This window comes from Anopheles aquasalis, chromosome 2 (genome assembly GCF_943734665.1).
Source record: "Anopheles aquasalis chromosome 2, idAnoAquaMG_Q_19, whole genome shotgun sequence".
NCBI lineage: Eukaryota > Metazoa > Arthropoda > Insecta > Diptera > Culicidae > Anopheles > Anopheles aquasalis.
In genome coordinates, this window is record NC_064877.1 from 79,190,647 (window position 1) to 79,218,146 (window position 27,500).

At 49.6% G+C, this 27,500-nt stretch overlaps 8 protein-coding genes across 9 annotated transcripts in view; 2 read left to right on the forward strand and 6 right to left on the reverse strand.

The window, feature by feature from the left end:
• LOC126578540 (probable cytochrome P450 9f2) overlaps window positions 1–1,915 on the reverse strand; it is a 1,935-nt gene extending 20 nt beyond the window's left edge. Inside the window, exon 1 of the mRNA XM_050241221.1 lies at window positions 1–1,915. This exon is cut by the window's left edge and continues 20 nt beyond it. Coding sequence (XP_050097178.1) covers window positions 285–1,871 — 1,587 coding nt within the window. The 5' untranslated portion in view covers window positions 1,872–1,915 and the 3' untranslated portion in view covers window positions 1–284.
• A 476-nt stretch (window positions 1,916–2,391) lies between these two features.
• LOC126581762 (alpha-tocopherol transfer protein-like) lies at window positions 2,392–6,631 on the reverse strand. Its single transcript, XM_050245641.1, has 6 exons — window positions 6,286–6,631; window positions 3,996–4,090; window positions 3,774–3,927; window positions 2,918–3,222; window positions 2,690–2,840; window positions 2,392–2,623 (listed from the first exon to the last, which is right to left on the reverse strand). The coding sequence occupies exons 1-6, from the start codon at window positions 6,467–6,469 to the stop codon at window positions 2,586–2,588; spliced, it is 927 nt and encodes a 308-aa protein (XP_050101598.1). The 5' UTR covers window positions 6,470–6,631; the 3' UTR covers window positions 2,392–2,585.
• Window positions 6,632–7,485: 854 nt separating this feature from the next.
• On the forward strand, window positions 7,486–9,005 carry LOC126569837 (alpha-tocopherol transfer protein-like). Its single transcript, XM_050227220.1, has 6 exons — window positions 7,486–7,666; window positions 7,783–7,877; window positions 7,938–8,091; window positions 8,163–8,467; window positions 8,536–8,686; window positions 8,755–9,005. Exons 1-6 carry the CDS (start codon window positions 7,486–7,488, stop codon window positions 8,790–8,792), a joined length of 924 nt encoding a protein of 307 aa, XP_050083177.1. The 3' UTR covers window positions 8,793–9,005.
• Window positions 9,006–9,198: 193 nt separating this feature from the next.
• LOC126569641 (alpha-tocopherol transfer protein-like) lies at window positions 9,199–12,050 on the reverse strand. Its single transcript, XM_050226880.1, has 3 exons — window positions 11,096–12,050; window positions 9,664–10,119; window positions 9,199–9,504 (listed from the first exon to the last, which is right to left on the reverse strand). Exons 1-3 carry the CDS (start codon window positions 11,529–11,531, stop codon window positions 9,470–9,472), a joined length of 927 nt encoding a protein of 308 aa, XP_050082837.1. The 5' UTR covers window positions 11,532–12,050; the 3' UTR covers window positions 9,199–9,469.
• A 1,876-nt stretch (window positions 12,051–13,926) lies between these two features.
• Window positions 13,927–15,727, forward strand: LOC126569639 (retinaldehyde-binding protein 1-like). The gene is made up of 3 exons (XM_050226878.1): window positions 13,927–14,226; window positions 14,291–14,752; window positions 14,857–15,727. Exons 1-3 carry the CDS (start codon window positions 13,927–13,929, stop codon window positions 15,031–15,033), a joined length of 939 nt encoding a protein of 312 aa, XP_050082835.1. The 3' UTR covers window positions 15,034–15,727.
• Window positions 15,728–15,845: 118 nt separating this feature from the next.
• Window positions 15,846–17,379, reverse strand: LOC126569644 (retinaldehyde-binding protein 1-like). The gene is made up of 3 exons (XM_050226885.1): window positions 17,065–17,379; window positions 16,531–16,992; window positions 15,846–16,464 (listed from the first exon to the last, which is right to left on the reverse strand). Exons 1-3 carry the CDS (start codon window positions 17,281–17,283, stop codon window positions 16,288–16,290), a joined length of 858 nt encoding a protein of 285 aa, XP_050082842.1. The 5' UTR covers window positions 17,284–17,379; the 3' UTR covers window positions 15,846–16,287.
• Window positions 17,380–18,897: 1,518 nt separating this feature from the next.
• On the reverse strand, window positions 18,898–21,017 carry LOC126569643 (clavesin-1-like). The gene is made up of 3 exons (XM_050226884.1): window positions 20,376–21,017; window positions 19,599–20,060; window positions 18,898–19,525 (listed from the first exon to the last, which is right to left on the reverse strand). The coding sequence occupies exons 1-3, from the start codon at window positions 20,604–20,606 to the stop codon at window positions 19,340–19,342; spliced, it is 879 nt and encodes a 292-aa protein (XP_050082841.1). The 5' UTR covers window positions 20,607–21,017; the 3' UTR covers window positions 18,898–19,339.
• An 89-nt stretch (window positions 21,018–21,106) lies between these two features.
• LOC126569642 (clavesin-1-like) lies at window positions 21,107–24,389 on the reverse strand. 2 transcript variants are annotated; one of them, XM_050226882.1, is made up of 5 exons: window positions 24,006–24,389; window positions 22,712–23,173; window positions 22,038–22,419; window positions 21,576–21,822; window positions 21,107–21,507 (listed from the first exon to the last, which is right to left on the reverse strand). In XM_050226882.1, exons 1-3 carry the CDS (start codon window positions 24,228–24,230, stop codon window positions 22,225–22,227), a joined length of 882 nt encoding a protein of 293 aa, XP_050082839.1. In that variant the 5' UTR covers window positions 24,231–24,389; the 3' UTR covers window positions 21,107–21,507; window positions 21,576–21,822; window positions 22,038–22,224. The 2 variants fall into 2 exon arrangements, with proteins under 2 accessions (XP_050082839.1, XP_050082838.1); XM_050226881.1 differs by lacking the exon at window positions 21,107–21,507 and having other exon boundaries at window positions 21,510–21,822.
• Window positions 24,390–27,500: the final 3,111 nt, after the last annotated feature.

Here is a 27,500-nt window from a genome sequence, read left to right on the forward strand (position 1 = left end):
ACACAACACTTCATAATCACATTATGTACAATTTAGAAGCCAAGATAGTTCAAAACGTTTTACAGATTTCACCGATCAGATGATAATATCAATAATAGTGTTACACGCAAAATGGGTCAATTTTTCTTGCTTTATTAAACTAACATCTAGGTACAGCAGTTGCTTCTACTGTCGAGCATCGCAAAGCACTAGCCTTTAGCTAGCTCGTAAAAAATCGACCAAGCCCATGTACGGCAATTGCTTATCGTCAACGCTTATCACGCTTATCTTATCACCCACGGGCGTTAGACCTTTCGCGGTACCAAGTTCACCCAGAAACCGTGCTTTGCATTCAATCCAGCGGACTTTTCGTCAATCACCAGAGGAACGACGAGCTTGCTGTCGGGCTCGAAGCTGTAATGCGAGAGCATGTAGAACAGAATACACTTGGCCTGCATCAGGGCCAATCGAGAGCCGATACAGTTACGCATTCCCGTTCCAAACGGCACGTAAGCATCCTGATTGATCCGGCTCGGATCCTCGAAGCGTTCCGGATCGAAACGTAGCGGATCGGGGAAGTATTTCTCATCCAGATGGAACGATTTCAGCGGAATAGAGATGGTTGTGCCTTTTTCGATCGTGATCACATTCCCATCGCTGTTGGTGAAGGTGTAATCCTTTGTGCATCGACGATTGGTGAGACCCAACGGTGTCCAACGGCGCAGTGTCTCCGATACGACCATATCGAGATATTTCATCTTCTGCAACACCTCGTACGTTGGCGTCCTTCCATCTGGTAGTGCCTCGCGAACTTCATCGATTTCCTCTCTCAAACGGTTCTGGATCGAGGGATTGATGGCCAGCTCGTAGCTGGTAAAGCAAAGCAACGTCGTCGTTGTCTCGATGCCACCGAAGAAGAACGAGGCACCGGCAGCCGTTATTTCGATGTCCTCCCATTTCAGCTTCACTCCATCCTTCGGCACAAGGGTGTGAGTGGTGGCGGTAGAGAATCCTGCATTTTCCAGTGCCTCGTCCTCGGCCTTATTCGAGCTAATTTCGTTCTCGCGTGCCTGCAGCAAAATTTGCACGAAATCAGGTCGCGAGATTTTATTCGCCTGGCGATAACGGATGTTTTTCGATGTTTCCTCGAGGTAGAACTCGTTCACGTCCTTGTACATCAAACCGATGTGCAGCCAGCGGATGATCGAAGGGGCGATAGCGGACAATATGAACTTAAGTCCTGGCAAACCATCGATCTGGGCCAATCGCTTGCCCTTCAGGTAGAACATATTATCACGATCGGTAAGCGAATCGACCTCTACACCGAACGAGATCGAGGTCATCACGTCATTTCCGAGCCGCGAATACAGATCCCGAAGTTCCATCGCCGTCGGTTTCTTCTGCGAGCTCTTCTCCAATCGTTGCATGGCATTGCCAACACTCTGTGACAGCAGCACGAACATGTTGCGCATCTTGCTACCGGTGAAAGCAGGACTCAAACCGTGACGATGATGGCGCCACCGGGAACCATTCGTGAAGAACAACGAACGGGCCAACAGTGGATCATCCTCGAGCGATAGCTGCGCCACGTGGTCGGTGAAATGGTCAAACTCCTTGATGGCCATCTGTTTGTACAGCACCGGATCGTGCACCAGATATGCCGGTTCACGAAGCGTAAACACGCCCGAGATGCGCGTATTCGGGAACATCTTGTACCCCTCGGAGGCCACATCAACCGCGTGCTTCCGCTGTACGAAGAATGACAACACCTGGCCAAAGAATGGCACCGGTTTGACGTAGGGAATCTTACGTTTCTCGAAGTAATCGTACGTCGACGTGCTCCATCGGTACAACAGCACCAACAGAATGGCCAACGCCCACAGCGGAAACATGGCGATGATGTTATCTAACGCCGGCACGGGTTTTCACTCGAGTAAAGGGGGTCTAACGCGGCCAAAAGTTAAGACGCAACTAAAAACCAGCTCAAGCGGACTGTTGTTGAGGCATCGCACGGTACATCATTCGGGCACCTAATTTGGCGCCACCACTACACCAGCAAGTAAATCCGTTTTCGGGGAGCAGCTTCCATCAAGATTACAAACACGAAGACATGAGCACGTTGGTGCGAATGTTGGTGTGTCCGCAACAGTCTTTATCGGGTCGCGATTGGCCCCCACGAGAGATACAGCTAAAACCGCGAAACGAAACACTGATTGTGGTGCGCTCGATGATTTTGCACAAATTTTGCTTCGATGATGATTTGCAGATTCGTTACGGTGTACACGAACGCTAGCGCAGGAGAAAATGGTGCCCAAAAAAGGATTGCGTTGGTCAACTTCGGTAGCGGATGTTACACCAGAAAGCGATGCGTTTCATCATCCCCAAGGAACAACGACCAGGGGAGGGTTTGGTTTGGTGCAGGTTGATTCATTTATTGTACTCGAACTGTTGCGTTCGTCTATTGCTAACCATCCCGGCTAAAGTACCGCAAAACCCTATTTTTACAAAACAACATGCTTTTAGCATGATTTAAATTCTAATCTCCCATTTGCTGTAGTGCATTATGCTGACGAACAGGATATCCGTGTGCGCCCAATTGTTACTAACTAATCCTTCTTCCGCAGGAAACCGAAAGAGTTGGCAACTGTAAGAGGGTAATTTGTGGCGTTAATACTCTCAGCAAGATAAATGTTTTCAGCACTAATCTTACGTTCATACTCCTTGTGGTACAGCTCAAACATCTCTCCCAACAGTGTACCGTCGGTTTCCAGACATTCGAGTGTTCCACCGTACTTGGGCCGTAGACATTTCGCATCGATGTGAGTCATCAGTGAGCTCCAATCCTTTTGATGGAAGAATAACTGCACAAGAAGAAGAATAGCATTACTATTTTGGTCAACATTCTGGCCCCTCGCATCCATCCGATCGATCGTCTTACCCGTTTGCGTAGCTTATCCGTAAGGAACGGTTTAAAGATTGCAAACAGCATGTTGAACAGGTACGAGTTGTTGACAATGTGCACGGATTTAAGGCGCATCGCTATACACTGTTGTATCCAGTCGAGAGCCATCGCGGCAAATTTGGGCGTAAATTGCATGATCTGTGACAGCGAGAGTCCTTCCATGTCGAGAATGACGACCGCACCGTTAAGTTGCGTCCGTGGCTCGTACATGCCTGCCTCCAGGGCGATCTGGACGGCACGGAACAGATCGTTGAGCGAAACGGTAGATGGTTTCCATTTTTCTAAAGAGATAGTAAAGGAAAAACTAAATTAAAAAGGAAAAACACAAGGGAAGGAACGAGCGTGTGCATGGTGAATCCGTTGCATACTTCACGGAAGCAACGCGCTGTTCTGGAGAGAGAGAGCGTGATTTTACTTGGAGATTAGCTCCACCATTATCACCCCCCCCCCCCCCAACGAGTAAACAATTCATGTTAAACACGAGGCCACAGCTCGAGCTGGGGAGCTTCCTTATCACTGCTAAATGCGGAACTCTCTCGCGCCTCGAAGTTGTTTGTATACGATCGAACAGCATTTGGTCGTAGATCGCGCCCACAGCTGCGCATTCTGTGTCACGATTAGCTCACTGTGAGATCAACGAACTGGTTGTGAACCCAAAATTTGCCACAACACGCACACGCTTGCAGGCGGCATATGAAATTTTGGAACTATGAGGAGGTTCGTCGCTGCCATCCGGTTGTAGTCTTTCATGCAGATGAGTTGTTCGATGCCGGTTTTTAGAAAACCCGTTCTCGTAGGTGGCGAAGAGGAATGGAGGGGGAGCTCTACTTACTGCCACACTCTAGCACCAGAATCCGCGATCCGTGCTGATCTCGTAGCGGCAGGAAGTGGACCAGTCCCTCCGCGTAGACGTGTTTCGCCGAAGATGGGTACAGCTCATCGCACAGATCGGGATGTTTCATTCTGAAGCGATAGTAGCGTTTAATCTAAAACAAGACAGACGATAGAAAATGAGCGTGATGATGTTTTTTTTCCACGTGGCCCATTAACTCACCAGCTCGAACGCACTCTGGGCGTAATATTTACACGGGCGCAGAAACTTGATCATAAAGGCATCATCATCCATCGGTACGTACAGGGATTTCTCCGCTGAAAGTAGAATCAACGCCACACGGAGCAATGAGCAACGAATCAATGTAAGAAATGTTCCGGAAATGTTCCCTCCGCCGAGCTGGCCCGTGAGTGCGGCGTGTTGGAGGTTTTTGTTGAACAAAGTTCATGATCACCCCCGCAAGCAGTTAATTACCCCCCCCCCCCCCCCCGCCCAGTTGATCTACATCCTCGTGTCAATTGCACGCTCAACCCGGTCACCGCACCGCGTCCGATTCTGTGCACCAGGTGAGTGTGTCGAGTGCGCAAGCGGGCAATTTATACGTCGCACTATGGAGACGGAGATGCATTTAATAACTCCCAGCTCCGGCTATCATTAGACGTGGTGGACACAGGCAGCTTTTTCCACACCATGTTTCCAAGGTGCCCGCCACCACCGCCGAGATCCGGTTGAGGTCAACTGGCCGGCAAACGCCTACAGCAGCTACCTCCCCCTCTGCCTGGAGACTACTTCAGTGAACCAGTAATCGATCGAATGGGCCAATTGTTTCACTAGATTATATGCAGATTAAGGTTATGCTTGTGTAAGGGTTGGTTCTTTGATAATATTTTTTTTTTTCAGTAATGTGTGTCACTGTCAACGGTGTACTGTGCGGGGCTATACCGGTTACAGAGTGGCATCGAGGCGCCTTAACACTCTCGTTTGAAGGGAGGAATTTTGCGCTGGTAGTTCAGCAGGTCATAACATTATAATGGATGGTAGATTGTAAAGATCACCGCGCCAAGACTTGTTGATTTATGTGACAGCGTTGGCTGGCGAATCGCAATATAACCAACGCCATTCCTGCGGATAGTGCCACTCCATACATTTTAAATCATCTTTGTAATTGTTGTGCCCATTAAGTGTTTATAGTTACACGGCATTGTTTTGGATAACCTTTTGCATATTCACATACGATTCGATCATGATAACAACATTTTCACGCACGGACGCACGCAAGTCCGTTTTTGTTTGCTGATCATGAGTCATTACCTCGAGAAAGAGAGCGATAGAGAGGGAGAGATGAAGTATCCAATCAGAGACGGTTGTCATCGCATGAAACACACCTCATCATCCGGCGAACGCGGTCGATGAAAGCCACGGAAGAGCGTGAGATTCAGAAATCAAATCCGTCTGCGTCATTCGAAACAACAACATTCGACTCATTCCCCCCTGACGCCATCGAACTGAGCTGGAGCGAACCGTTCGAAAAAAAGCACGTGCAACGGAGGAGTCAACGTTGGTTGGTAACCGGTAGATAGCGGATACTGAGGCGAACCAGCCAGCAGAGTCGATGCCCTTTGTGGTTTGTATTTCCGGCTCTGGGTAGAACGTAGCATCGCATGTCCACTCGGATGCCCTCTGTGTAGTATGAGGAGTAGTTGAGGATCGCGTTTGTTGTCTACCTTGATCGATTACGAGCATTCTAGCCGGTTCACTACTCAGGGCAATCAGTAAGTAAGTGGCGCCACCGTCACACTCCATCCTTTGTACGATTCGAAAGGTGTCTTGTTAACAGCTTTGTGCATTATTTTCAGGAAGATGCTGTTGATGGTTTTTCGAGAATATTCCGCAGCACCACAACTCCGTTAGCAGAAACAGAATCTAATTCGTATAAAAAGCGAAAACAACCGATTCAACCTTCCTTCCGCACCACTGCTCAGAGCGAATTGTCCATGCATCCAGCAGATTTTAGCACATCTGAGTAAATAAATCCTCACGACTTCAACCGGTGCCAAAAAAGAATGTCTCTCCCATGCGCGCTATCGGTACGTTCCCTTAGAAGCGGAAATTTAATTATACGCGATAGCAGACGCGATGCTTTCAAACTAGTTTCGCAACCTTGGTTGGGGCTTTTTTTTCGGTCTGTCTCCTCCGCCGATTGTTTTATTGTCGTTTATGTTAATGTGGCGGGAAGAGAGCGGCCCGCAACTAATCATCAGCCGCTGCATTAGGAAACATAGACCATGGAATAGGTGCTTCACCCGATTTCGGTTCCTGTGACGATCGGTAGACCATAAACCGGTGGCCAGTTGCGCCATTACTCGACCCACTGCGTACGTTACGTCGCTTACACTTGACCGATCGACCGACATTACTGCGTACTGCACCAGCGTTCAGGTGTCCCCAGTCATTAGGGCATTCTAATCACGCACGACTCCCGCACACTTGACTCCAAGCCGAACTTTCCTACCTTGCAGCAGCGTCCGTAACTCCGCCATGGACTTTTCCACCACCTCCGGTGTTTCGCGCAGTTCCCGGGCTGCCTTTTCCTTGGACTTGGCATCGGTATACTCGTCGTTTTCGAGCGTGATCCGATAGCCTTTGCCGAGGTCTAGGTAGGGTATTTTATTATCGTCAAACTTTAACGACGCCATCTCGTCACTGTTGCACACACGGGGGTTGTTTCGAAGTTCGCGAACAATGTGTGCCACTTCACTGTTTCGTCTTTTCTGTGTTGGCTTTCTTTTGTGAGGGAAGATTCAACGACTAAACTTAATCGCGGTAGGATAGTAGAACGCGAACGCGCACCGGATGCCTTCTCGCGCTAGAATGACTGAGGTGCGAAACGATCGTCGCCGTTTTGCTGCTATCGCGGCCCCAACCGAGCCCCACGCACGTTGTCGCGGTGAGAACTCAGCCGCAGCAAACAGCCGACACGTGACCCGAAGCGAGGGATCGGAAAAGCGAAATCGCCCAAAGGTAGGCAACGCGCTTGTAGAGAAAAAATAATACCGCAAAAACATAAAAAGCATGATTTTTCCAACATCGAAATGCTACGAAAAATTTAAAAAAAATTATTTCAACAAAAACGTGACGTAGCTACCTCAACAAACTTATAAACTATCAAAAGAAAGTTAATTTGTATGTTTCAATCCCGCATGTGGCTCGATGGGCGTCAAAAAAGGATACTTTTTCAGACACGTATTTCTAATGCTGATGCAAAGGACCAAGTTTTGGAAAAAATCTCCCTCCAAAATACAACCAAATATTCTTGAAAAGTTGTAGATTAATATGATATTCAGGTAAAAAAATAAGTTGAATGTTTTCTTCACAAAAAATCGTCAAAAATTAGCCTTTTTTGACATAAATTATTCTTAGCTCCCCCTTAATACATTTCCTTTACCAAACAACGCTCAGCATCAAAACGTGTTTGAGCCACCGATGAGCGCACCACGGCCGATCTGAACTCTTTAGCCGGTTTCTGTGTGAGTGTGAGGCCTGCTTTGTTTCGCGAGCACGAGCAGGAACCCCAAGACGCCTCCCCAAAGCAGGCGTCGAAATTCTTTCTTTCATTTCGTTCTTAGCCTTCACCATCGGTGCAGCATCGTCGCGTAGCATTTGATCAACCAGACCAACGGAGCGGAGGTTTTGCTATTCAATTCCCAAGACGATGGCACTGAAGTTGGACGAATTACGTACGCCATGCATAGATTTCGGAAAGGGCATTGAACTGTCGTTCGATCTGGAGGAATATACGGACGAACCGGCTAAGAAAAAGGCGGCGGAGGAGTTACGCGAAACACCGGAGGTTGTTTTGGCGTCCGTCAAACAGCTTCGCGAACTGATTCGTGGTAAGATTCTGTACCGTTGTGTTTGTGATGCTGCGGGGCCACTGCAGTTGCAATTCGCATGCCTTTTATCAGTGACCAAACATTAATTGGTGTAATCGTAATCAATCAATTTACAGCCGAGAAAGAGTTACTGGTGCCAGTGGATGAGGATGCCTTTCTGCAGCGATTTTTGCGCCCTAAAAAGTATTATGCGGACAGTGCATTTGAGATGGTAAGTGTACGAATCACTCTGCTTCGACTTTCTATAACACTATCAACTTCCTTTACACAGATGAAGGCATATTACAAGTTGAAACAGAAGGAGGATTCTATCCTGAGCGGCTTATCGACTGAACTGCTCGCTGACGTATTTGCGGATCGCCTCGTACAGATATTCCCGAAACGGGATCAGCATGGTCGTAGGATTTTGTACATGGAAATGGGAGGTAAGTCTGCTGTGGGTCACACAACATCCCAAGAAGAAAAAAAAACCGTAATTCATTATTTATCTGCGAAGGCAAATGGAACTGTTCCAAGATATCGTCGCTGAAACTGATCCGCGCTACCAACATGCTGATGGAGGCGATCGGTCGTGAGCCACGAACGCAGCTGCACGGCGTTGTGTTCATCGTCAACTTTGACAATCTTTCGTTCTCGCATATCGGACAATTTGGGCCCAAATTTGTCAAAACAATCGTCGACTTTGGACAACGGAACTCACCGTATCGTGTCAAAGGCATTCACATCATCAACAATGCACGGATGTTCAACATTCTGTTCAAGGTGTTCAAACCGTTCTTGGGCAAGAAGTGGAGCCAGCGAGTAAGTATGCTAACCACTTTCACACCAAGAGCTGTTCGATGAATATTGATCTTCGATCGCGTTCCCAGATATTCCTGCACGCAACCGACAAACAGTCGCTGCACCAACACATCGATCCAGCATCGCTGCCCTCGTTCTTGGGTGGGACGTATGAGCTGCCAGAGTACGATGGATCCGTCGTTGGTCAGTTGTTGGATTGCTACAAAGAGAAATCGGAAGGTAATCGAAACGAGTGGATGTGTGCATGCAAATGACCCTTTGTTGATCGATTCCATTTGTCGTTTCAGAATCGAACAAATATGGTTATGCCGTGGAGGAGAAATGAATGCATCGATCGCAGTCCAATCGCAGGTGTGGGGCACCTTCTTTCTACCAGCATAAGGATATTTTAATGTTGATGAAACAAATTGCTAGTGAATCGTGTCTAACATTTTTTTAACATAATTACTTCATACTGTAGTGATGCTTTCCATTCGACCTTTACATTTTGTGTTAATTGGTATAATAAATAATTCTTACGATTACGTTTCTATTATGATATCGCTTGTACGTTAAATCCAGCTTATTTGTTGTTGATTATTTTATAGAATTGATTGGGTAGCTTTCGCACAAAGAGAAAGAGGCGACTGATTATCCTTTTTTATCCATACAAAAATTTAATCGTTATGTTTCCTTTTTCAACCAACACCAAGGCAACAATAAAAAGAACATACAACCTTTGTACTGAAAATGTCATCTTCCATTTATTCGTTTTCTAGCATTCTTATAGACTAGTTAGCAAACTCAGCATCGCACCCGAGGACACCTGCAGGCGATGCAGCGGAGTGGAAAGTGATTGCAATGCTCAATCACGAAAGAGAATGTGGACATGTGGCCATCCACCGTCAGAAAACAAAACGTCAAACACATCCACATGGTGCAAGTACATTGGCGAAGGCCACAGTCCTTGCGGCGTTGATCACAGATTGGACGGTTTGCTGACCGTTTCTGTTCGGAATTATCCTACGTACTCTCATCGTATCCAAAGGAATCCAAGGCTGTTGAGGGAAGAAAACGACAAAGAGAAGGAGAGAGAGTGAGTATAAAAGAAAGATAGTGCGAGTGTAGGAGAGAGAGAGAGGGCGGGGAGAAAACCAGAAGGTGACGAATGATCATAGCCACCCGTGTCCAGCGGACCCCGAATGTGACCTACTGACCTTCATAGTGCTTATCGTAGAGCTGCATGAAGTCACCGAGCAGCTGACCTTCGCACTCGGGGGCATCGAGGGTGCCACCATACGCCGGCGGTAGACACTTGGCGCTGATACACTTGGTCAGCGAGCTGTAGTCACGGTTGTGGAAGTGCATCTTATCGCGCAGCTCCTTCGAGATGAACGGTTTGAAGATCGTGAACAGCACGTTGAACAGCATCGAGTTGTTGACGATGTGGATGCTCTTCAGCTGCAGTGGGCAACACTTTTGGATCCACTGCAAGCTCACCATGGCGTGTTTGGGCGATGCCTGAGCCACGTGCGACATCGACAATCCCTCGAAGTCGAATATGATCCGTATTCCGTTCACCTGCACCAGTGGGTCCATTAGCGAGGCTTCGATGTTGATGCGGAAAAGCGCCACCACGTCGTACATGGAGATTTTCGATGTGTTCCATTTGTCTGCCGGGAGAGAGAGAGAGGGGGGGAGGACTTCATTAGGCAGCCGTTCGTTAACCTTGTTGGTGTTGTTTGAGTTGTTTGTGCCGCCGCCAGCACATGCCACCAGCTCAAGGTCGTGGTCACAGATGAGAAAGCAAGATCAGACGGTGCGTGGCCGCATCGCCAGTGGGGCCATAAGTCTACCTTAGTCATAGACGAGCAGGAAATAAGTATAGGGAATTGAATGGCCCTTCAAACACTCCGCACGTCATCAACACCGTCGAGACACGACGTGAATGCATATTTTTTTTTTTTTTTTTTTTTTTTTAACATATATAAGGACGGACGAGCCGTATGTTTAGTGAATGCATATTTAACAGCATCTAAATCGGTCACTCGGACGATTGTCGGTGACTGATCATTGGATCAAATGGAATCTTTTGCAAAAGTGGTTCCATCACGTTACCGGGAACCTGATCTAATTCCAAGAAAACAAAGTGTTTCCATTTAGATTCGTTGGAATTTTCCATCCCGTAGCTGCTGGTTCCAGTTTTTGAATAAAATTAAATAAAATATTCCTCTGTCCTATTTATTTTTCAGTATTAAAAAGTATTAAATTGATTAACCATAAAGCAACGAGCGAGCGTTAGCATAAAATGCCGAAATGCCAAAACCATTAGCCCGTCCTTCATACAACAAAGCACACAGGGCAAAGGGGTACACATATTAATGGATGATAATTTGTACCCAAAATATGCCAAACTGGCGATAAGCACACCAACACACACCGCTGGAGCTGATGTGGCCATTATCCGGACCAACTCCGAATCAGGAAGGCCATTTAGGAAAGGTTATACCGTCCATCGACGACACGGAACACGGAAAGAATGAACGATGAATCCACGATCGGCGTCTCATCATCAGTAACTCTAACCACCATGGGTAAACATACGGCTCCTCGTCCGTCCTTAAAAAAAATCATCATGGGCACACTTACGTCCCAGTTGCGTTACACAGATGCCACACCCGTCGTCATCGCGCTGCGGCAGAAAGGTCACCATGCCGGAATCGTAGATGTGCCGAATGTGTGACGGTTTGATGCGCCCATCGTAGTAATCCTTGCCGTAGTTGCGCTTCATCGAGAACGTGTGCTTGATGCAGTCGAACGCCTTCTGCACATCGTACGCCAGTGGGCGCAGGAACTTGAGCAGAAACTTCTCATCGTCCAGCGGCACCGTGAGCTTCCGTTCGGCGCGCAGCAACTCGCGCAGCTGCTCCAGCGCCACCACCTTGCGCTCCGGTGTCTCGTTCAGCTCGTGTTCGGCTTTGCGCAACCAACGTTCCTCGCAGTACTCGTCATCCTCGAGGTAGATGATGTAGCCTCGACCCAGATCGATGTAAGGGATGTTTTTTTCGTTGTACTTGATCGACATGGTGGCGAAAACCAGCGGTGGTGGTGGTGGTGCACGGCGCAGGAACTAGGACACCAAGTAACCTTATCACGCGACGTGCGTGAAAGTCCGATTTCTTTCGGCGGTTTCTTTTTTTTTTCGTGACTCTTCACAGAACTCCACTAACCACAACGCAAACTAGTCACTTTCGATTGCTGCTACGTCAAGTGCTGCTACGGTAATCCACAAGCTGATGACCTTGAGCGGGCAGCCGTTACTCCCAGATTTTAATGCCTCTTCCACCCTGAACTGTTGTTTCGAACTCTTTTGTTTGTTGATCACACACTCACTCATACACAATCACAGCCACTTAGCATGGAGGTGGAGGTGCACCCGGTCCGGTCACGGACTTGAATTCGTGGGACACCCGGTGTGGAACACGCGCAGTACCGCTGGCCACTCAATCGTGTGGCTCCAATGTTGAAGGTTAAAAGCTCGAGAGATTGTGTTGCGTAAGAAAACCTAGCTCCAGCAGCAGCACCGACGATGTCTGTGTTGTATGGCGACTCAGCAACGAATTGAGCAGCCAGGAACCGGCATCCCCTTCTTATATAGACTCGTGCGCGAGGTCCATCGATCGGGCACGATCGTCGCTGCTGGTTTGTTTGTGCTGCACGTTTGTGCTCGCAGGCTGGCTCCCTTCTGTGACCTTTCGCAGATTCTATCGCTGGTGATGGTGTTGGTGTTCGGTTTGGAGCAGTGCCATCGTTTTTCCGATACACCTAGGAAGCATATTTATCAATCTTTTCGCACTGCCTGGTGAGCTCAAGGTAACCGCGAAGAAAAAAAACGAAAGAATACACGCTGGTAAAGCGACGAACCTCAACCCAGTCTTCCTAGTCTGTCGACTTCCGAAGACGATGGTTTGCGGCCAATAAACTTTACTATCATACATAAATATTGTTTTTTTTCCTCCGAAATGGACCATTGGAAAAGTGGTCTTGCCCATTTCGTATGCCATAATCCCGCAATGACCTTCGAGTGTCCGAATTGGCGATCAGACCTTAATTACGAGCGATAGTGCAACGTGCTGTTGTGGGTCTTTTCCACACTTTCAAATCGATCTGATCCGATCGGACCGGTTCCAGCGCGGGAGGATGGGGGCAGGTTATTTTTAGCCAAATTTTCGAGTTTGGAAATTCCCTTTCTTTTATTTAGGGACACTCTATCTCTCTCTCTCTCTATGGTTCGGCGAACCTTCTAGACTCGCTGATGCGCATTCAAAGAGAGTTTAAAGAAGTCGTTTTTCCACTTTTTCGGCAAACCGGTCTTAGGTCACCACCCATCGCAGAATCTTCCGTTCGATAAATTCGCATTCAAAAACCATAATATCGTTCCGGTTTTGGGTCATCGAGAATTCTCTAGAACAGGGCGATCTGTGTGTTCATGTGTGTGCAGAATACACAAAGTTTAACGAAAGATCGGATCATCCGAAACGTCCAGAAAAGATCACGGATGTGGGAAAAGAAATGGACCAACACAGAATGGCACTTTTACTGTGAGCTCATTAACTTATGAGCTGTACCATCTTCTCATCGTTATCGTAACAGCGGCAGATATTCTTGAATCGGAGTTTTGCCAACAGAATGACGTCTGAATGAGCGATTCCCTAGAGTAATACCACGTTATGCAAACGAATTCCTATTATTCCCGGGTCGTGATTCCACATTCAACTTGCCACTGGAGCCATATATTATGGAACCGGAAAAAGTGGAACCTCCACATTGTAGTTATGACACCACTACAACCCTTTACACTATCTCGCTTATCCTCATCGGAGCAAACAGAACACAAATCAGCTGAGGCGGTGCAGTAGCTACGCGCTAACTGTCGATCGCGATCTTGGCTTGGCGATCACGTTCGTTGTAAATCCATTACAGAAGGCCACTGGCCACCGCTGACACATTGATTTAACGATCTGAATTTAGATTCTGAACATCAAATAGTAGCGTTTCGATCGTTTGGTCGTCGCCGGTGATTGCCGTATCACCAGCCACCAGCTCGATGCATTTCACCTCGAAACTGCAAGGACTACCCACTGGGTCACTGGTGTTCATGACAACAGCTGAGCTGCACCGAGCAAAGGTTACCACTGAAGCTTATGGCAAAATGTGCGAAATCATGCGAGTCGCTAGCTGCATTGCCCTGGGGGTCCGCGAGCTTTTTTGGTCAAAACATTGATTACGTAAAGCCAGCGGGAAGCCAAGAAGGTCCAAGCCCCCTACCAGGAGTATAAGATTCAATCAACCGTGTTTCTATACAGAGTGCAAGTGTCGTGAGGGTGTTGGCAGCCGCTTACACGCGCGATTAAATCATATCTTTAATCCCTTGGCATCGGCACCGATAAGGTTGGAGTACTTAAATTGGCCACGATTGGATGGCCACCCGTACTCGCCGGCTTGTAGTTGGTTTGGATCGTTTAGTTCATTCGTTAACGCAGCGCAGCGCATCTCTCACCATGTCTGGACCGTTCGATATTGACCTTTCGCCTCCGACCGCTGAACTGTTGGAGATCGCGAAGAACGAGCTTCGTGAGACACCGGAGGTACGAGCGGCTGCGATCGAGGAGCTGCGCAAACTGCTGAAGGCGAGCGATCTAAGCTTCCCGGATGATGATGAGTTTCTGCTGATCTACCTGCGTCCGACCAAGTTCTACCCCGAGAGTGCACTGAAGCTGGTAAGGAAGTAAATAGGGAGGAAGATGTTCCGTAATGGTGCTTAATGAATTTTCTCGAACGTAGATGCGCAATGTGGCGGAGTTTAACAAGACGTACAAAGATCTGCTGCACAATCTGATGCCGGCCGATGCTAAGGCTGTGTTCGTGGAGCATGGTTTGATCAACATCTTCACCAACCGGGATCAGAGTGGCCGTCGCATGATGGTGGTGCATATGGGTGAGCTGTGGAACACGAAGCAGGTGACGGAGGACCAGATCTTCCGTGCACTGTACACCATCCAGAAGCTGGCAGTGCTGGAGGCCGCCACCCAGATCAACGGGGTGGTGGTGATCTATGACTTCAAGGGCATGGGGATGGGCCATGTGGGGGCCATGTCGACCAGCGGTGCCAAGCGGCTACTCACCTTCATCCAGGAGGCTTGCCCGCTGCGAATGAAGGCGGTACACTTTGTGAACGAACCAATGATCTTCAACATGGTGTGGAAGCTGTTCAAGCCGTTCGTCAAGGAGAAGCTCAACAAGCGGGTAAGCAGCAGCGAGTTGATCGGTTGTTCGATTTCCTCACTCGCCTCGCACACCGGAAAAGCAATTAATGCTGACTGATTCATTCGTTTTTCGTTTTTGGCCAGATGTTCTTCCACGGTGAGAAGATGGCCAAGCTGCACGAGCACATCCACAAGGAGTATCTGCCATCGAACTATGGTGGTACGCTGCCGGCCCTGAACTATGGTGGCAAGGAATGGTACCCGGCCGCAGAGAAGCACATCGAATTCATCAAGAAGTGGAACACGTGCGGATTCAAGTGAAGCGCTGCATCAGTGACTTCATACATTACATCTTCATACACCGGCACCTCTCACCTTCATATCAGCGAATGGAATAGAGAAAAAAGCATCATAAACCATTGATCCCCAAGCGAAATGTCTTTGTTTCTGATACCGTAGCTCACCCGCACCCATCGATGGTAACCTTTGTTCTTTGCTGGGTTCCAAGAAATCCTCGCGCTAATTACGATAAGATTAGATTGGGTTTCGGATGAGGAGGGGTGTTTCTTCAGCTGCTACATTCGTTGTTTCAAAGGTCTCGGGATTATCGGGACGTTTGCAGTGCTTCTGTGGTTGGGATAGATAATAATAACCATTCTTTTCGAGAATCGTGATCCAGATAGTAGTGAGGTAATTGCGATGACTCATTGCAAATAGATTTGTTTTATTACACTCGAGTGCATGAGACAGCATTTGAGGCAAAATTGAACGATTAGAAACATTCTTTAGCACGTTTGTATGTTGAAAGAACTTTGATTGATTTTTTTTCACCAATCTGTGATGTAACACTCACTGATGCATTATTTTCTATTAAAATCAATTTGTCCTTGACCTGTGCATTAATCAAAAGGAGTAAACAGTTGTTACCACCTCTGGTCATTAGCAATGCTTTATCAAAGGACAGGTGATATGACAATTGATACGATTGAAGCTGATCCGTTACATAAAGCGAACATACTTTCGATTTGATCATGCTAGCGCACAGAATGGTTGAAGTAATGTTCTACTCTATAAAATCGTTGAAAGTGTTTTGAAGAATGCGAACACGAAGACCATTCTATACCGCTGCTCTCGGTTGTTAATTCGTAGAAAAACTTCATTCGCTGTTTATTCGATAAGGCGCACATAACAAACGGTTAAACAACTATAGCACTTGGCACTCCAACTCCAACAGTCAGTCTGGTAGCCTGATAGAAACGTTTTTATCAAATGACCATACCACATGACGTCAGGACGCAGGAGCATGACCGAGCAGCAGCAGCAGCAGCAGCAGCACAGAGAGTCGACCACCAAAGGTCTCCGTAACAAGCGTCACTGTGCGATAACGCAAAGTCTTCTGGCATTATCAGCCGGCTAGCCGGCCGGCCCTCAATCTTATTCTCTGCCTCGCTGCCTGCTGCTGCTGATGCTGTCGCTCTTTCTCTCTTGCACACCATTTGCATTTGATAAGGTCGTTCCGATTGATTTGCTGTAGTCTTTTCGGGATGGGGGGGAGAGATGAATCTTTTGTGACCTTTACTTGAACCCGCAGGAGTTGAATTTTTTGATGAAGTCCAAATGGTTCTCGGCCACCGGGTACCATTCCTTGCCACCGTAGGTGAGTGCCGGCAGCGATCCACCATAGTTCGAAGGTAGGCACTCCTTGTGGACGTGCTCGTGCAGCTTCGATAGCTTATCACCGTGGAAGAACATCTGTGGAAATTACACAATCAAAGTAAGAGAAATGGCCACACACCGTCCACCAACAGGCTGGCATACCCGTTTGTTGAGCTTATCCTGGACGAACGGCTTGAACAGTGTCCAGACCATGCTAAAGATCATCGGCTGGTTGATGAAATGGATTCCCTTGACGCGCAGGGGGCTCGCCTCTTGGATGAAAGTGAGTAGCCGCTTCGCTCCACCAGGAGACATCGATTTGACGTGCTTCATGCCCATTCCCTTGAAGTCATAGATCACCACCACTCCGTTGATCTGGGTGGCCTCTTCCAGCACTGCCAGCTTGTGGATCGTGTACAGCACGCGGAAGATCTGCTCCTCGCTGACCACCTTCGGATCCCAGGTCTCACCCATATTAACCACCATTATCCGGCGTCCCTTCTGATCGCGATTTGTCAGCACATTGATGATGTTATGCTCGATGAATACGTTCTTCACATCGGACGGCATCAGATTGTGCAGCGAATCCTTGTACGTCTTGTTGAACTCGGCAATGTTGCGCATCTACGGAGGAGGAGGCGTTAGATGGATGAAATCTCCTCTCGACTGCACAGAACAGCTGCGCTTATCACTTACCAGCTTCAGGGCACTCTCCGGATAGAACTTGGTCGGGCGTAGGAAGATCAACAGAAACTCCTCGTCATCCGGGAAGTTAAGATCGGTGGCTGCGGCCAGCAGCTTCCTCAGTTCCTCTACAGCAGCCGCTCGCACTTCGGGCGTTTCGCGTAGTTCCTGGCGCGCCACCTCGAGCAACTCGGCACTCGGAGGTGCAATCTCAAGCTCAAACGATGCCATCCCAGCGTGAGTGTTCTGCTATTCCTGGTCTGTCCGATCCGCTCCAACCGATGATCGATCGTATACTGACTGACGAACGGAAGGATGTGCAGTAGCCGTAGCTTCGAAGATTCGAAAACCGTTTCACTAGCGTCCGGGGCACCCGTTATCAGTCCGCACTTGTTGACGTCCCTAGACTCCGACCGCCTCACTCTCCCAGCCTAGCGTCCTGTCGATCCATGGCGTTTCTGACTGCCGATTAGCTGACGGCACGGCTCATTTGGGAACGTTTTAGATTCCGACAAGACGAGACGAGGGCAGTGGACATCGGTGATAAAGCAGACGACCCAACCCTCTTCCATGGAGCCATCCCGGAGGGAGGGGGTAACGGTTGTCCGAATCCTCTTTAATCCCGCCCGGTACAATTCCGAGTGGTCCACCCGCCAACACTTGTAGCGCGTTGTAAATAGCTTCTTGCGGTTGATAAACGGAACGATTCAATAATCATCGGTGAACTTATGCTTATCAGGTGCTGTGTCCACACGCAAACATACCAACAATCATAGAGCTTCGTGGCGCATCGTGGTGACAAACACGGGGGGCTCAGGGAACTAGCGAAGACGACAGGGTAAGGGTCAGCATTCGGTTTGGACTTTGATTTCGCTCTGGAATCTCCGGGTGGAAGGTACTCCACGTGTTTTAAAAGGGAATTGGGGCGGTTTGAGGTGTCAGGAAACGATAACGGAATGTAGCCAACGATAACTCCCTGTGCTTTGGACAAAGTCTACCAAGGAGGACACTCCAGGGGGTGCCTCACGGTGACGTTGTCGCTTCGATTTCCCTTCAATCGATGAATGGTTGATGGATGGATCATACCGCGCACTTTAACAGCAACCACCTGCCAGCAGTGCTACGATGTTTGCTTCTCCATTTTAGCTCCGGTACTGACTGTATGTGTGCGGTGCTGGGCATGGGTTAATGGCTTGGAAGGTAAACAGCTCGCGATCGTGATTGACTCCTTCATCTCGTTATCAAAACAAAGCGACTGTTGAGACTGTTGCTCATCAGGGCGGCGGTCATCAACGGTTACATAAGCCACCGCGCGTCCGCTAAACACTCGAAAGGGTTTTGCGCGGCTTGATTTTCAACTTCCAGCGATCGTTCTTCGCGTGCGAACGTGTTTGATCGATTTTTTTAATCGATTTTCCCTGAAAGTATGTTAAATGTACTTCATTTGCCTACCTTCAGGCGTCATAAAATTCAAAAAAATCCAACGGACTTTTTCATATCTCGGCACTCCTCCTCTTCCTCTAGTCTGCTATTTTTAATTCCTTTCCGGGCTCGATTCGCCTCAAATCAATCACCATAAAATGCCACCCAAGGTCGCAACGCATAGAAATTGCTCCATCATCACCGCTAAGCCTATGCGTAAGCCAGCACTGCGTGATTGGAAACCGATTCTCGGGTATTCAGCATCTAATTCCTCGTTAATGCCACTCCGCCTTATCAAACCACAGCCGTCCGTGCAATCGAAATCAGTTCAATTGAATGCGATAGATAACGCGAAGAATGCCGCCACGTCACGGCAGGTGCGTGGTACGAGGGATTAAAGTTCGAGACCGATTTTTACCGTTCCGTTTGTGTTATTTATTGGAGGCTGTCTTGGCTCCCACCCCTTTCGCGCACGCGCTCGCGTACAAAATTGCTTATTACTAAACCATGCTGTGTTCCTTATGTTGCCCTATCAAGCGTCTCCAGCGAACGATGAGCTTCTAGCGAGGGTGCGCTCCTCTTTCTGCTTATCTCACTCTCCTGGCTCCCCCCCGAACAGGAGCTATCGCCCTGCCCTCGGTCAGCTGTGTTTGTCGCGCAATTGCTTATCATCATCACCATCGTCGTCGTCGTCGTCGTGGTCGTTGGCGACGTGTACGACTTCGGAAGCTAATCTATCGGCCAATCATCGAACTTTGCTCTTCGCTTACATCGCGCACACACTCCCACAACAAGTGTGCGTCCTGGGTTTTCCTAATCCTAAAGCGTGCTGTAAGTAGTATCTGATGGTGGACTTTCACTTCTCTCACGGTCCCGTTGCATAGCCGTAACCATTCCAACGGTGCACGTGCTCAGTGTACTTCTCGATGCACGGATACCAATCACGAGAACCGTAGTCGAGGGCTGGACGCGTTCCACCATAATTCTTCGGTAGATCGGCCGGATCGATGTGCTTGTGCAGCTTCTTCATGTCACTGCCGTGGAAGTACAGCTGAAAAGAGCAACAGAACGTTAGAGACGATACGATACGATCCTCTTAAGCGCCACCACGCGTGATCACTTACCCTCTTCTTCAGCTTATCACCGATGAATGGTTTAAAAAGCGTCCAAACCATGTTGAAGATGTACGGTTGCTTCAGGATGTGGAACTCCTTCATCCGCAGCGGTACCGCCTCCTGCAGGAACGTTAGCAGCAGTTTCGAAAACGAAGGCGACAGCCCACGGACCTGCTTCAGCGAAAGTCCCTCAAAGTCCATCACAAACACCACGCCATTGATCTGCGTGGCGGGCTCCAGCTGAGCGACCAGGTGCACCAGATAGAACATCCGGAACAGCTTATCAGACGGGAGGAGCTTCGGGTCCCACACCGCACCACAGTTCACGATCAGTACCCGCCTTCCCTTCTGATCCCGGTTCGTCAACACATTCACGATCTTGTGATCGATGAAGGACAGCTTCTCGTCCTCCGGGTGCAGCTTGTGCATTAGCGGGAAGTTGTTCTTCTTAAAGTCCGCAATTCGTCGCATCTGGAAGAGGGTAACGCGAGATTGTATTCATTGTCGTCCGACCGTTCGCTCGTAAAACAATCACCGCACGATCGATAACGCCCGACCAGAGGGGAACGTTCTTATCGTCAACAACCGACGTGTGAACAGACTTGGCAAGCTCCACTTGGTGCGGTGCAGTTTGGCGGTGCTTATGCGGTGGTGCTTTGCCACCAGAAAGTGCGCCGAAAAGCCCCAACGCACGGAAAAGTGCTGATGCGTGCGAGAGAGGAGGCGTGCGCGCGATCACGTTACAACCGGTGGAAGGGGTTCGGGGCCCCGGGGGCCTTTACTCACCATTTTGATTGCACTCTCCGGGTAGAAGTGGCACGGGCGCAGAAAGATCAGCAGAAAGTCATCGTCATCGGCGTAGTGGAGATCGGTGGTTTCGTGCAGAAGGGTTCGCAACCGTTGGATCGCCTGTTCCCGCACTTCCGGTGTTTCGCGGAGTTCCTGGCGTGCCACCTCGAGTAGTTCGGGCGTCGGTGGATCCGTCACGATGTCGAACGGTGGCTGTGCTGTCTTCATTTTGCACGGTTTGGACTCTACTCTGAGGTTCACGACAAAACACCTGGTGTACCGCTGCGATGCTCGGTCTAGGAGCGACTGAATTGGCCGGCCGGTCGTTCGTTCGGCCCGGGGACCACCTCGATCGATTACGACAAATCGCCAAAAAGACGGCGGCGAGTCGGCGGCGACGCGCAATCGCAAACGGTGGCACTTTGTTTCGCGCGCGCGCTCGGTTCGCCCGTTTCTCCTTCCGCACTCAAACGGCTTACGCGCGGTTTGCGCTATCAGCTCTCTATGCGTCGCGTCGCCTCCTCCAGTCTTCCACACCTCTCCAGCTCCAGCTGCTTAGCTGCACCGAGGCTAGACTGGTGGCGCAGCACTTGCCGAATCGTCTCCTCCACCTCCTCCTCCTCCTCCTCGGTGACTCCTCGCTTCAGTCTTCGGCACGCATTTCGCAGATTCTCCAGATGGTCGGTGACTGTATTGGAACAGCTGAGCGGCATTGGCGGCGGCAGTATGAGGATGTGAGGTCTGTTATCAATAGCTCGCTAGGCCACACACAGACACACGAGCGCCGCCCTGTGTGAAACCCCTTTATTTGGGTTCTTCGGACGCCTTCACGCATTTGTGATTGACGTCACGACGACGATGAGCAATTTCGAACCACATTGGTTTACATGTTGCAATAGATCTAATCCCAGGAATGCATTGCTCAGGCCTCTGGCCGCTGCGTATCAGTGGCCCATGATCCAAGATGAGGGTTATCACATCGCATCAGTCAGCGCGGTCGCAACTGCCCCCGGGGCGTTTCGATGTTTTTGATTAACTTTTTAATTTATTGCATTGTTTACTTCGCGACATCTCGGTGACTCAGGGGATCTGTTCTTTCGCAGCACATGGTGAGACGCCTTTTCGGTACCTTAGACAGTATATTACTTTTATTATCGTTTGGTTCTACTTCCACACCAAGCTACCAGCTACAATCACCCGTATAGAAGTCCTTTATCCCCCCAGGAAGTTCTTCTGCCACCGTTCCGGCGAGATCCGCAAATCGAGGCTAGTGAAATCCACACCGTTGGTACTTTTCGATGTGATCGATCCGCGCGGCGACGCACGGATACCAATCCAGCCCGGTGTAGTTGAGGGCTGGCAGTGAGCCACCGTAGTCCGCCGGTAGATGGTCGGGGCTAACGTACCGATGGAACTGCGCCAGCTCGTTACCATGGAAATAGATCTGTGTAACAATCAAACAAGAAAGCGAACGCAACGTCAGTCAATCGTTTGAGGGAAGCGGCTGGCCAATGATCCGTAGATCGCAATCTCAGCTACGATCGATGGGTGGTGTGGTGGGTGAAGCGAATCAAGCGATCACAGCAACAGCAGCATGCAGCATGCAACATACAGATGGCACGAGACACAGAGACAGAGAGAGGTAGAGAGATCACTTACCACCTTTTTGTACAATCCGCGATAAGAGCGATCGTGCGCGATCCTCTAAACTTATATTACCGCATCGCAACTAAGTAGCATTTGAACTGTGGTATCTGTGAGTGTGTTTGTGTGTGAATGTGTGGTTCCCGTTGCATAAGTATCTAGCAGCCCCCTATAAGTAGTAGTTCCAGAATATCTGCGCAGCTCACTGTAGATCGACCGACCGGACGAAGCCATACGTATTCCACTGATTGACGTGATTGATGTAGTTGAAGACACAAGGATACCACTCGCGCCCACCGTAATTCAGTGGTGGCAAATCACCACCATAATTTGCCGGTAGATCACACTGGTCGATGTGCTTGTGCAGCTTCCGCATGTCCATACCGTGGAAGAAAATCTACAGACAAACAGGTCACAAAGGAGTGTAAGAAACCAGAAACCTGCTATCTGCTAGTTCGTCTGCTGGTCACGCAGCCATCGAGTGAAGGGTCGAAAGTCCGCCATTTAGAACGCAAAATTTCACCGAATATGCCGAAGGAGAGAATGCCGCGGAATGTTTACCAACAAAACAGTCCAAATTTAGCGCGAGTGACGGTGATAAGACGACTCCGCGGCTAGACTACGATGGGGGCAAGGTCAATGCGAAAGGATCGCCTGGAATCATCGTGGCGAAGCAGATGTTTACTTACTCGGCTCTTGAGCTTCTCGCGAATGAACGGTTTGAAGAGGGCCCAGACCATGTTAAAGATGAACGGCTGCTTGAGGATGTGCACTTCCTTCAGGCGCAGTGGCATCGCATCCTGGATGAACGTAATCAGTCGCTTGCAGAAGGCAGGTGACAGTGCCTTGACCTGCTTCAACGATAGCCCATCAAAGTCGAGCACCACGACAACACCATTGATCTGCGTCGACGGTTCCAACTGAGCCACCAGGTGGATGAGGAAGAACACTCGGAACAGTTGCTCCGAGGTGACCGCTTTCGGGTCCCAGGCAGCGCCACAGTTAACGAGAAGCACACGGCGCCCTTTCTGGTCACGATTTACCAGGACATTCACCACGCTGTGCTCTATGAACGCTCGTTTCTCTTCCTCCGGTTTTAGGTTGTCCAGTAGTGGCTGGTTGCTCCGCTTAAACTCCGCAATCCGTCGCATCTGGAAGGAGAGAAGAAGGCGAGAGTTTCTTATCGAGCGCCCCTTTGAATCGTTGGCCTGATTGATTGGCCCTATCCGTGACGACTGACGTCACACAATGGTCCAAGGTTCAAGTATCGGAAGGTGTTTCATCTCGGGGGGCGCTATCGGCCGGCCAGCCGGCCACGCTCTTATCTTGAGAAGCCAATTCAGATGCCCCTGATTTTGCAGATCGCGATGCAGTCGGACGGGCGAGCCGAATTTCGTGACCTCAAACCTCCTCGACCACTGAACCTATCGCTGGGACCTTCGCAGCAGTTTGAAAGCAGGAAGTAGTTTCGTTTAGATTAGCCTAATCACGAAAGCTAGTTTCGATCCCGAGGTCATGTTTTTGTGGTCATGTCGCGCGCTTCTACGTCAGCAAGTCCACCGCTATGACCTCCTGCGAGATCTGTGCTCTTGATGTACCATGAAGCGTTAATTACGTTCCCGTCCCCGGGGGTTTACTGGTGACGTCTTCAACGAGTTTTGGGCTTTTTTGCGTACCAACTAGACGCCCAGACGATTAGCAGTCCATCGCAGGCAAGACCATCAAGTGAAGACGATCGCGCTAATGACAGGAAGACGCTCGATCGTCGATACACCGTTGCACAAGAGACAGACACAAAGGCCTCCTCGGGAGGGTGTACAATGGACACACGTTTGCGGCGTCGACATCAAGCGGGACAATGCGGGCACGCCGCAACGCGTCTTTATCGATAATGTCGTCGTGAAGGGGGCGCAAAGGGGCGCCCCGACATCCGATGACTCATCTATCGACCGATACAGGCACGTGCTTTGTCCTTTTGCTTACCATTTTGAGTGCACTTTCGGCGTAGAAGTGACACGGGCGCAGAAAGATGAGCAGAAACTCTTCCTCGTCGCTAAAGTACATATCGGTGGTCGTCTTGAGCAGCAACCGGAGCTCCTCGATGGCCGCCGCCCGGATTTCCGGCGTTTCGCGCAGTTCGCGGCGTGCGACCTCCATCAGCTCCTCGTTCGGGGCGCTTACGTCGATATCGAACGGTAGGAGCGCCATCTTCACTGCACGCACAGGCACGACGCGGTCACTAATGGCTAATGTCTTCACGGTTAAATTGAGATGAAACTAATGGATGAATGGATGGATGGAGAGGCTAGTGGTCTCTAGAGGTAATTGCGTCTAGCCGCTAGAACGATCGATCAGCAACTGATGATCGGTGGACAATCGCGCGCCCGCGCGCCCGCGCGCCCGCGCGCCCGCGCGCTCGCCTTAGTCCTTACATATTACATAAAGAGCTCGCGGTGCGCGCGCGAGACCGATCGGCGATGGAGAAAGACTCGACCGTCTGGTTGCACTGACTAATCCCTCCGCTTCCCTCCCTTTCCGTTGGGCTGGACCACTTGAACTCGGCTCGATTCAGCTCACTACGTGCGTTACCCTCGCTTACACGGCACGGAACCGAGCACACTATCGGTGGCCACTATGTGCACTCGCGGTGGAAGGGGGTGAAAAGCAGGGGGAGGGTCGAGGGGGGGGGGTGAATCAGAAGAAAACAAAAAATAATAATAATAAACACCCCTCGCGAACACAGCAGCAACAAAACAACCTGAGCAGAAAACCCTTTCTTTGTTGTCAGCCCTTACGCTGGGGTGGTGGGGAAGGAAGAGACCGGGAGCTGACAACGGGGAAGATGAGCCGCCCTGGTGCTGGCGATGGTGATGGCGTTATCACTTGCGGTCAGCACCGCGCACCCTTTCTTGATGCAACCGACCGGTGCCAGTGGCCCCGGGTGTCCCTGATAATACTCAGCGCCAGCGCGTAATGGCGCCTCATCTTCGCGGACACCTTTCTCTCGTCCTGCCATTCGTTCGACCATGACCTAACGCTGCCGGTGATCTTCGTAATCTTCACGATCTTCACGATCACTGCTCTGCGCTAACGCCACACTTCCGGTGGCCACTTATCCGCTCGGTGCGGTGCATTGTCCCTGCACCGACGGTAGGATGATCGTCAATCGTCGGACGCGTGGTCCGATTATCGGGTGTTGTCGCCACCTCGCTTGGACGGCCCTTCTCCGGCCTGCACAGCTGACCGCAGCTGTCAATCGCATAATACGATGCCCATGCGCACATGCGTCATTCGGAGCGGCGGCCTAGTAATGTGAGATCGCGGATGGATCCGAAGCGAGGACGTACGCTGGGTCAAAGGGTTCCCCCCAAGGGGGGTGCGAGGCTTCAAGTGTTTTTGCCACGGATTGTGGCCACTAGTGTGGCACCACTATCGTCAGTAGCATCAAACAATGCCGGGAGATTAGGTGACCCTTTTCGCACCCCATTTCGCCGATCGAACCAAGGGTGGGTTGTGGTGATAGAAAGCTCTCAAGATGCACGGTGGCACACGGCAATTTCTTTCAAACAGAGCGTACGATTTAATATCGATCGATTTAGACGTCTGCACCATTGAGCAATGCATGGTTTGAGGTTGACAAAACGAGGAAAATGCGTAGAAACAGATGATTGTCAATTATATGCCCTTGGAGCATGCATTTGTTTGGAGTTTTAAAAAACTTATTTTTGACGATTTTTTGTGGGGAAACCAATCAATATTATTTTTTAACAAAATGTCATTTTAAACTACAGGTTTTCAAAAATATTTGGTCGTAGTTTAGGGAAGATTTGTTAACAACTTCATCCCTCGAAATAAAGTTTAGAAAGGCGTGTCTGCGTAAATGTTCTTTTTCCGGTGCTCATCGTAGGTTTGTAATTTTTTTTATTTTTGATCAGTATTCACAGAAAAATGTAAAAAATATATGTCACAAAAACATGAAATACCTCAGCTCCTGTAAAGTTGCATTTGCGCTTTTGAATCAGGAAAGTCGCAAAGAATTGTTCCCTCAGTCCTGTGTTCCTCATAACCATAGCCTCGCTTTTCTTTACAAAATGCGGAATGAATCAAAGCAACCAAAGCCTTGTGGCGATGATTCAGTATTCAATACGTCGAGTACAATGCTTCGAGTACAATGCCACTATTGTTTATTTGCATAAGAATCGTCACATAAAGCGGAACACATTATCGTCCAAAGTTCCTCTATGAATGGCGCGTGATCATAAATTTGGCGAAAGATGAATCATGGAGTCTGTGCATCGACCTCCTAGATACTTGATGCATCGAGAATGAGCTAAATAAAACACTTTCCCACTAGTAAGCCATTAATGAATTGTCAGCTGCTTTGAGATTGCAATTCCGATTCTAGATTCGCACTATTGCAGCGCCAATTACGTCCTCAAATCAAAAATCTCTGCTCCAAGATTGGTTCTGTTGCTACTGCTGCTGCTAATGACTGCATCAAGCGAACAGTTTGGGGACAATCTTGGCTTCTATCGAATGGCTTTATTGGAATTTTATCCACCTTCCAGACCTCCTCGCACCACGATCACCCCACACAAGCGCATGTGTGTACGTGCATGTATTAGAACGATACGTGCCGGATGAGACACGACCGGTGGCCGGTGTGGTGGCAGGTCACCGACCGGCCCATATCACAAATTGACGGCGAGACGATAGACCGACGACCACGACGACCACGACGACGACGACGATAGCGACGACTTTTCGGTTGCTGCTTTCGGAATTCATTGAACCGCCAAAAGCAGATCGAGCCGCTCCCGATCTCGTGCACCGTCGCACCGGCCCGATTGGTCAGCACACCCGCACTAGCAGGCGATTGGTGGGGGTGGTGGGAGGAACGGAGAAGGGATGTCCAAAATTTTGACCTACCCCCTTTCCTCCCCCACAACACAAAATCAATTCTCCCCATTCCCGGGTGAGATCTGTTGCACTTTTTTGCGCGTTGGCGCATGAATTCACATGCGCTCCAGCGCATCGAGCGCACACCCCCTCGGCCTTCTTCTCCTTTTATACCCTTACCCCTTGCACCCTCTCGGTTCACTCCCTGCGGGCGCACCTTGCTCGCCTGGCTGAAGGCTTTGAACTGCATCAATGCCATTTTGATTGAATTCAATCAAATCGCTCCCCGAAGCATTTGCCCCAAGGCATCCGATACAGATCGCACACTGGTCGTCGTCGTCGTCGTCGTCGTCCCGCATCTGCAGCATCGGGAGGGGGACACAGACACAGTCACAGAAACACACAGCAACATTGCGAAGGATGATAATTGAGGTCTCGCGCGAAGCGCTCTCTGCGCGGTTCGCCTGTGACAGAAGCCATTTTCGATCGATCGCGGCAAGCTGGTGGGGGAGGATCGCTCAGAAGACTGCAGAGAGAGAGAAGGGGGGAGAGCGAGAGAGAGAGAGAGTGTGTCTTCTT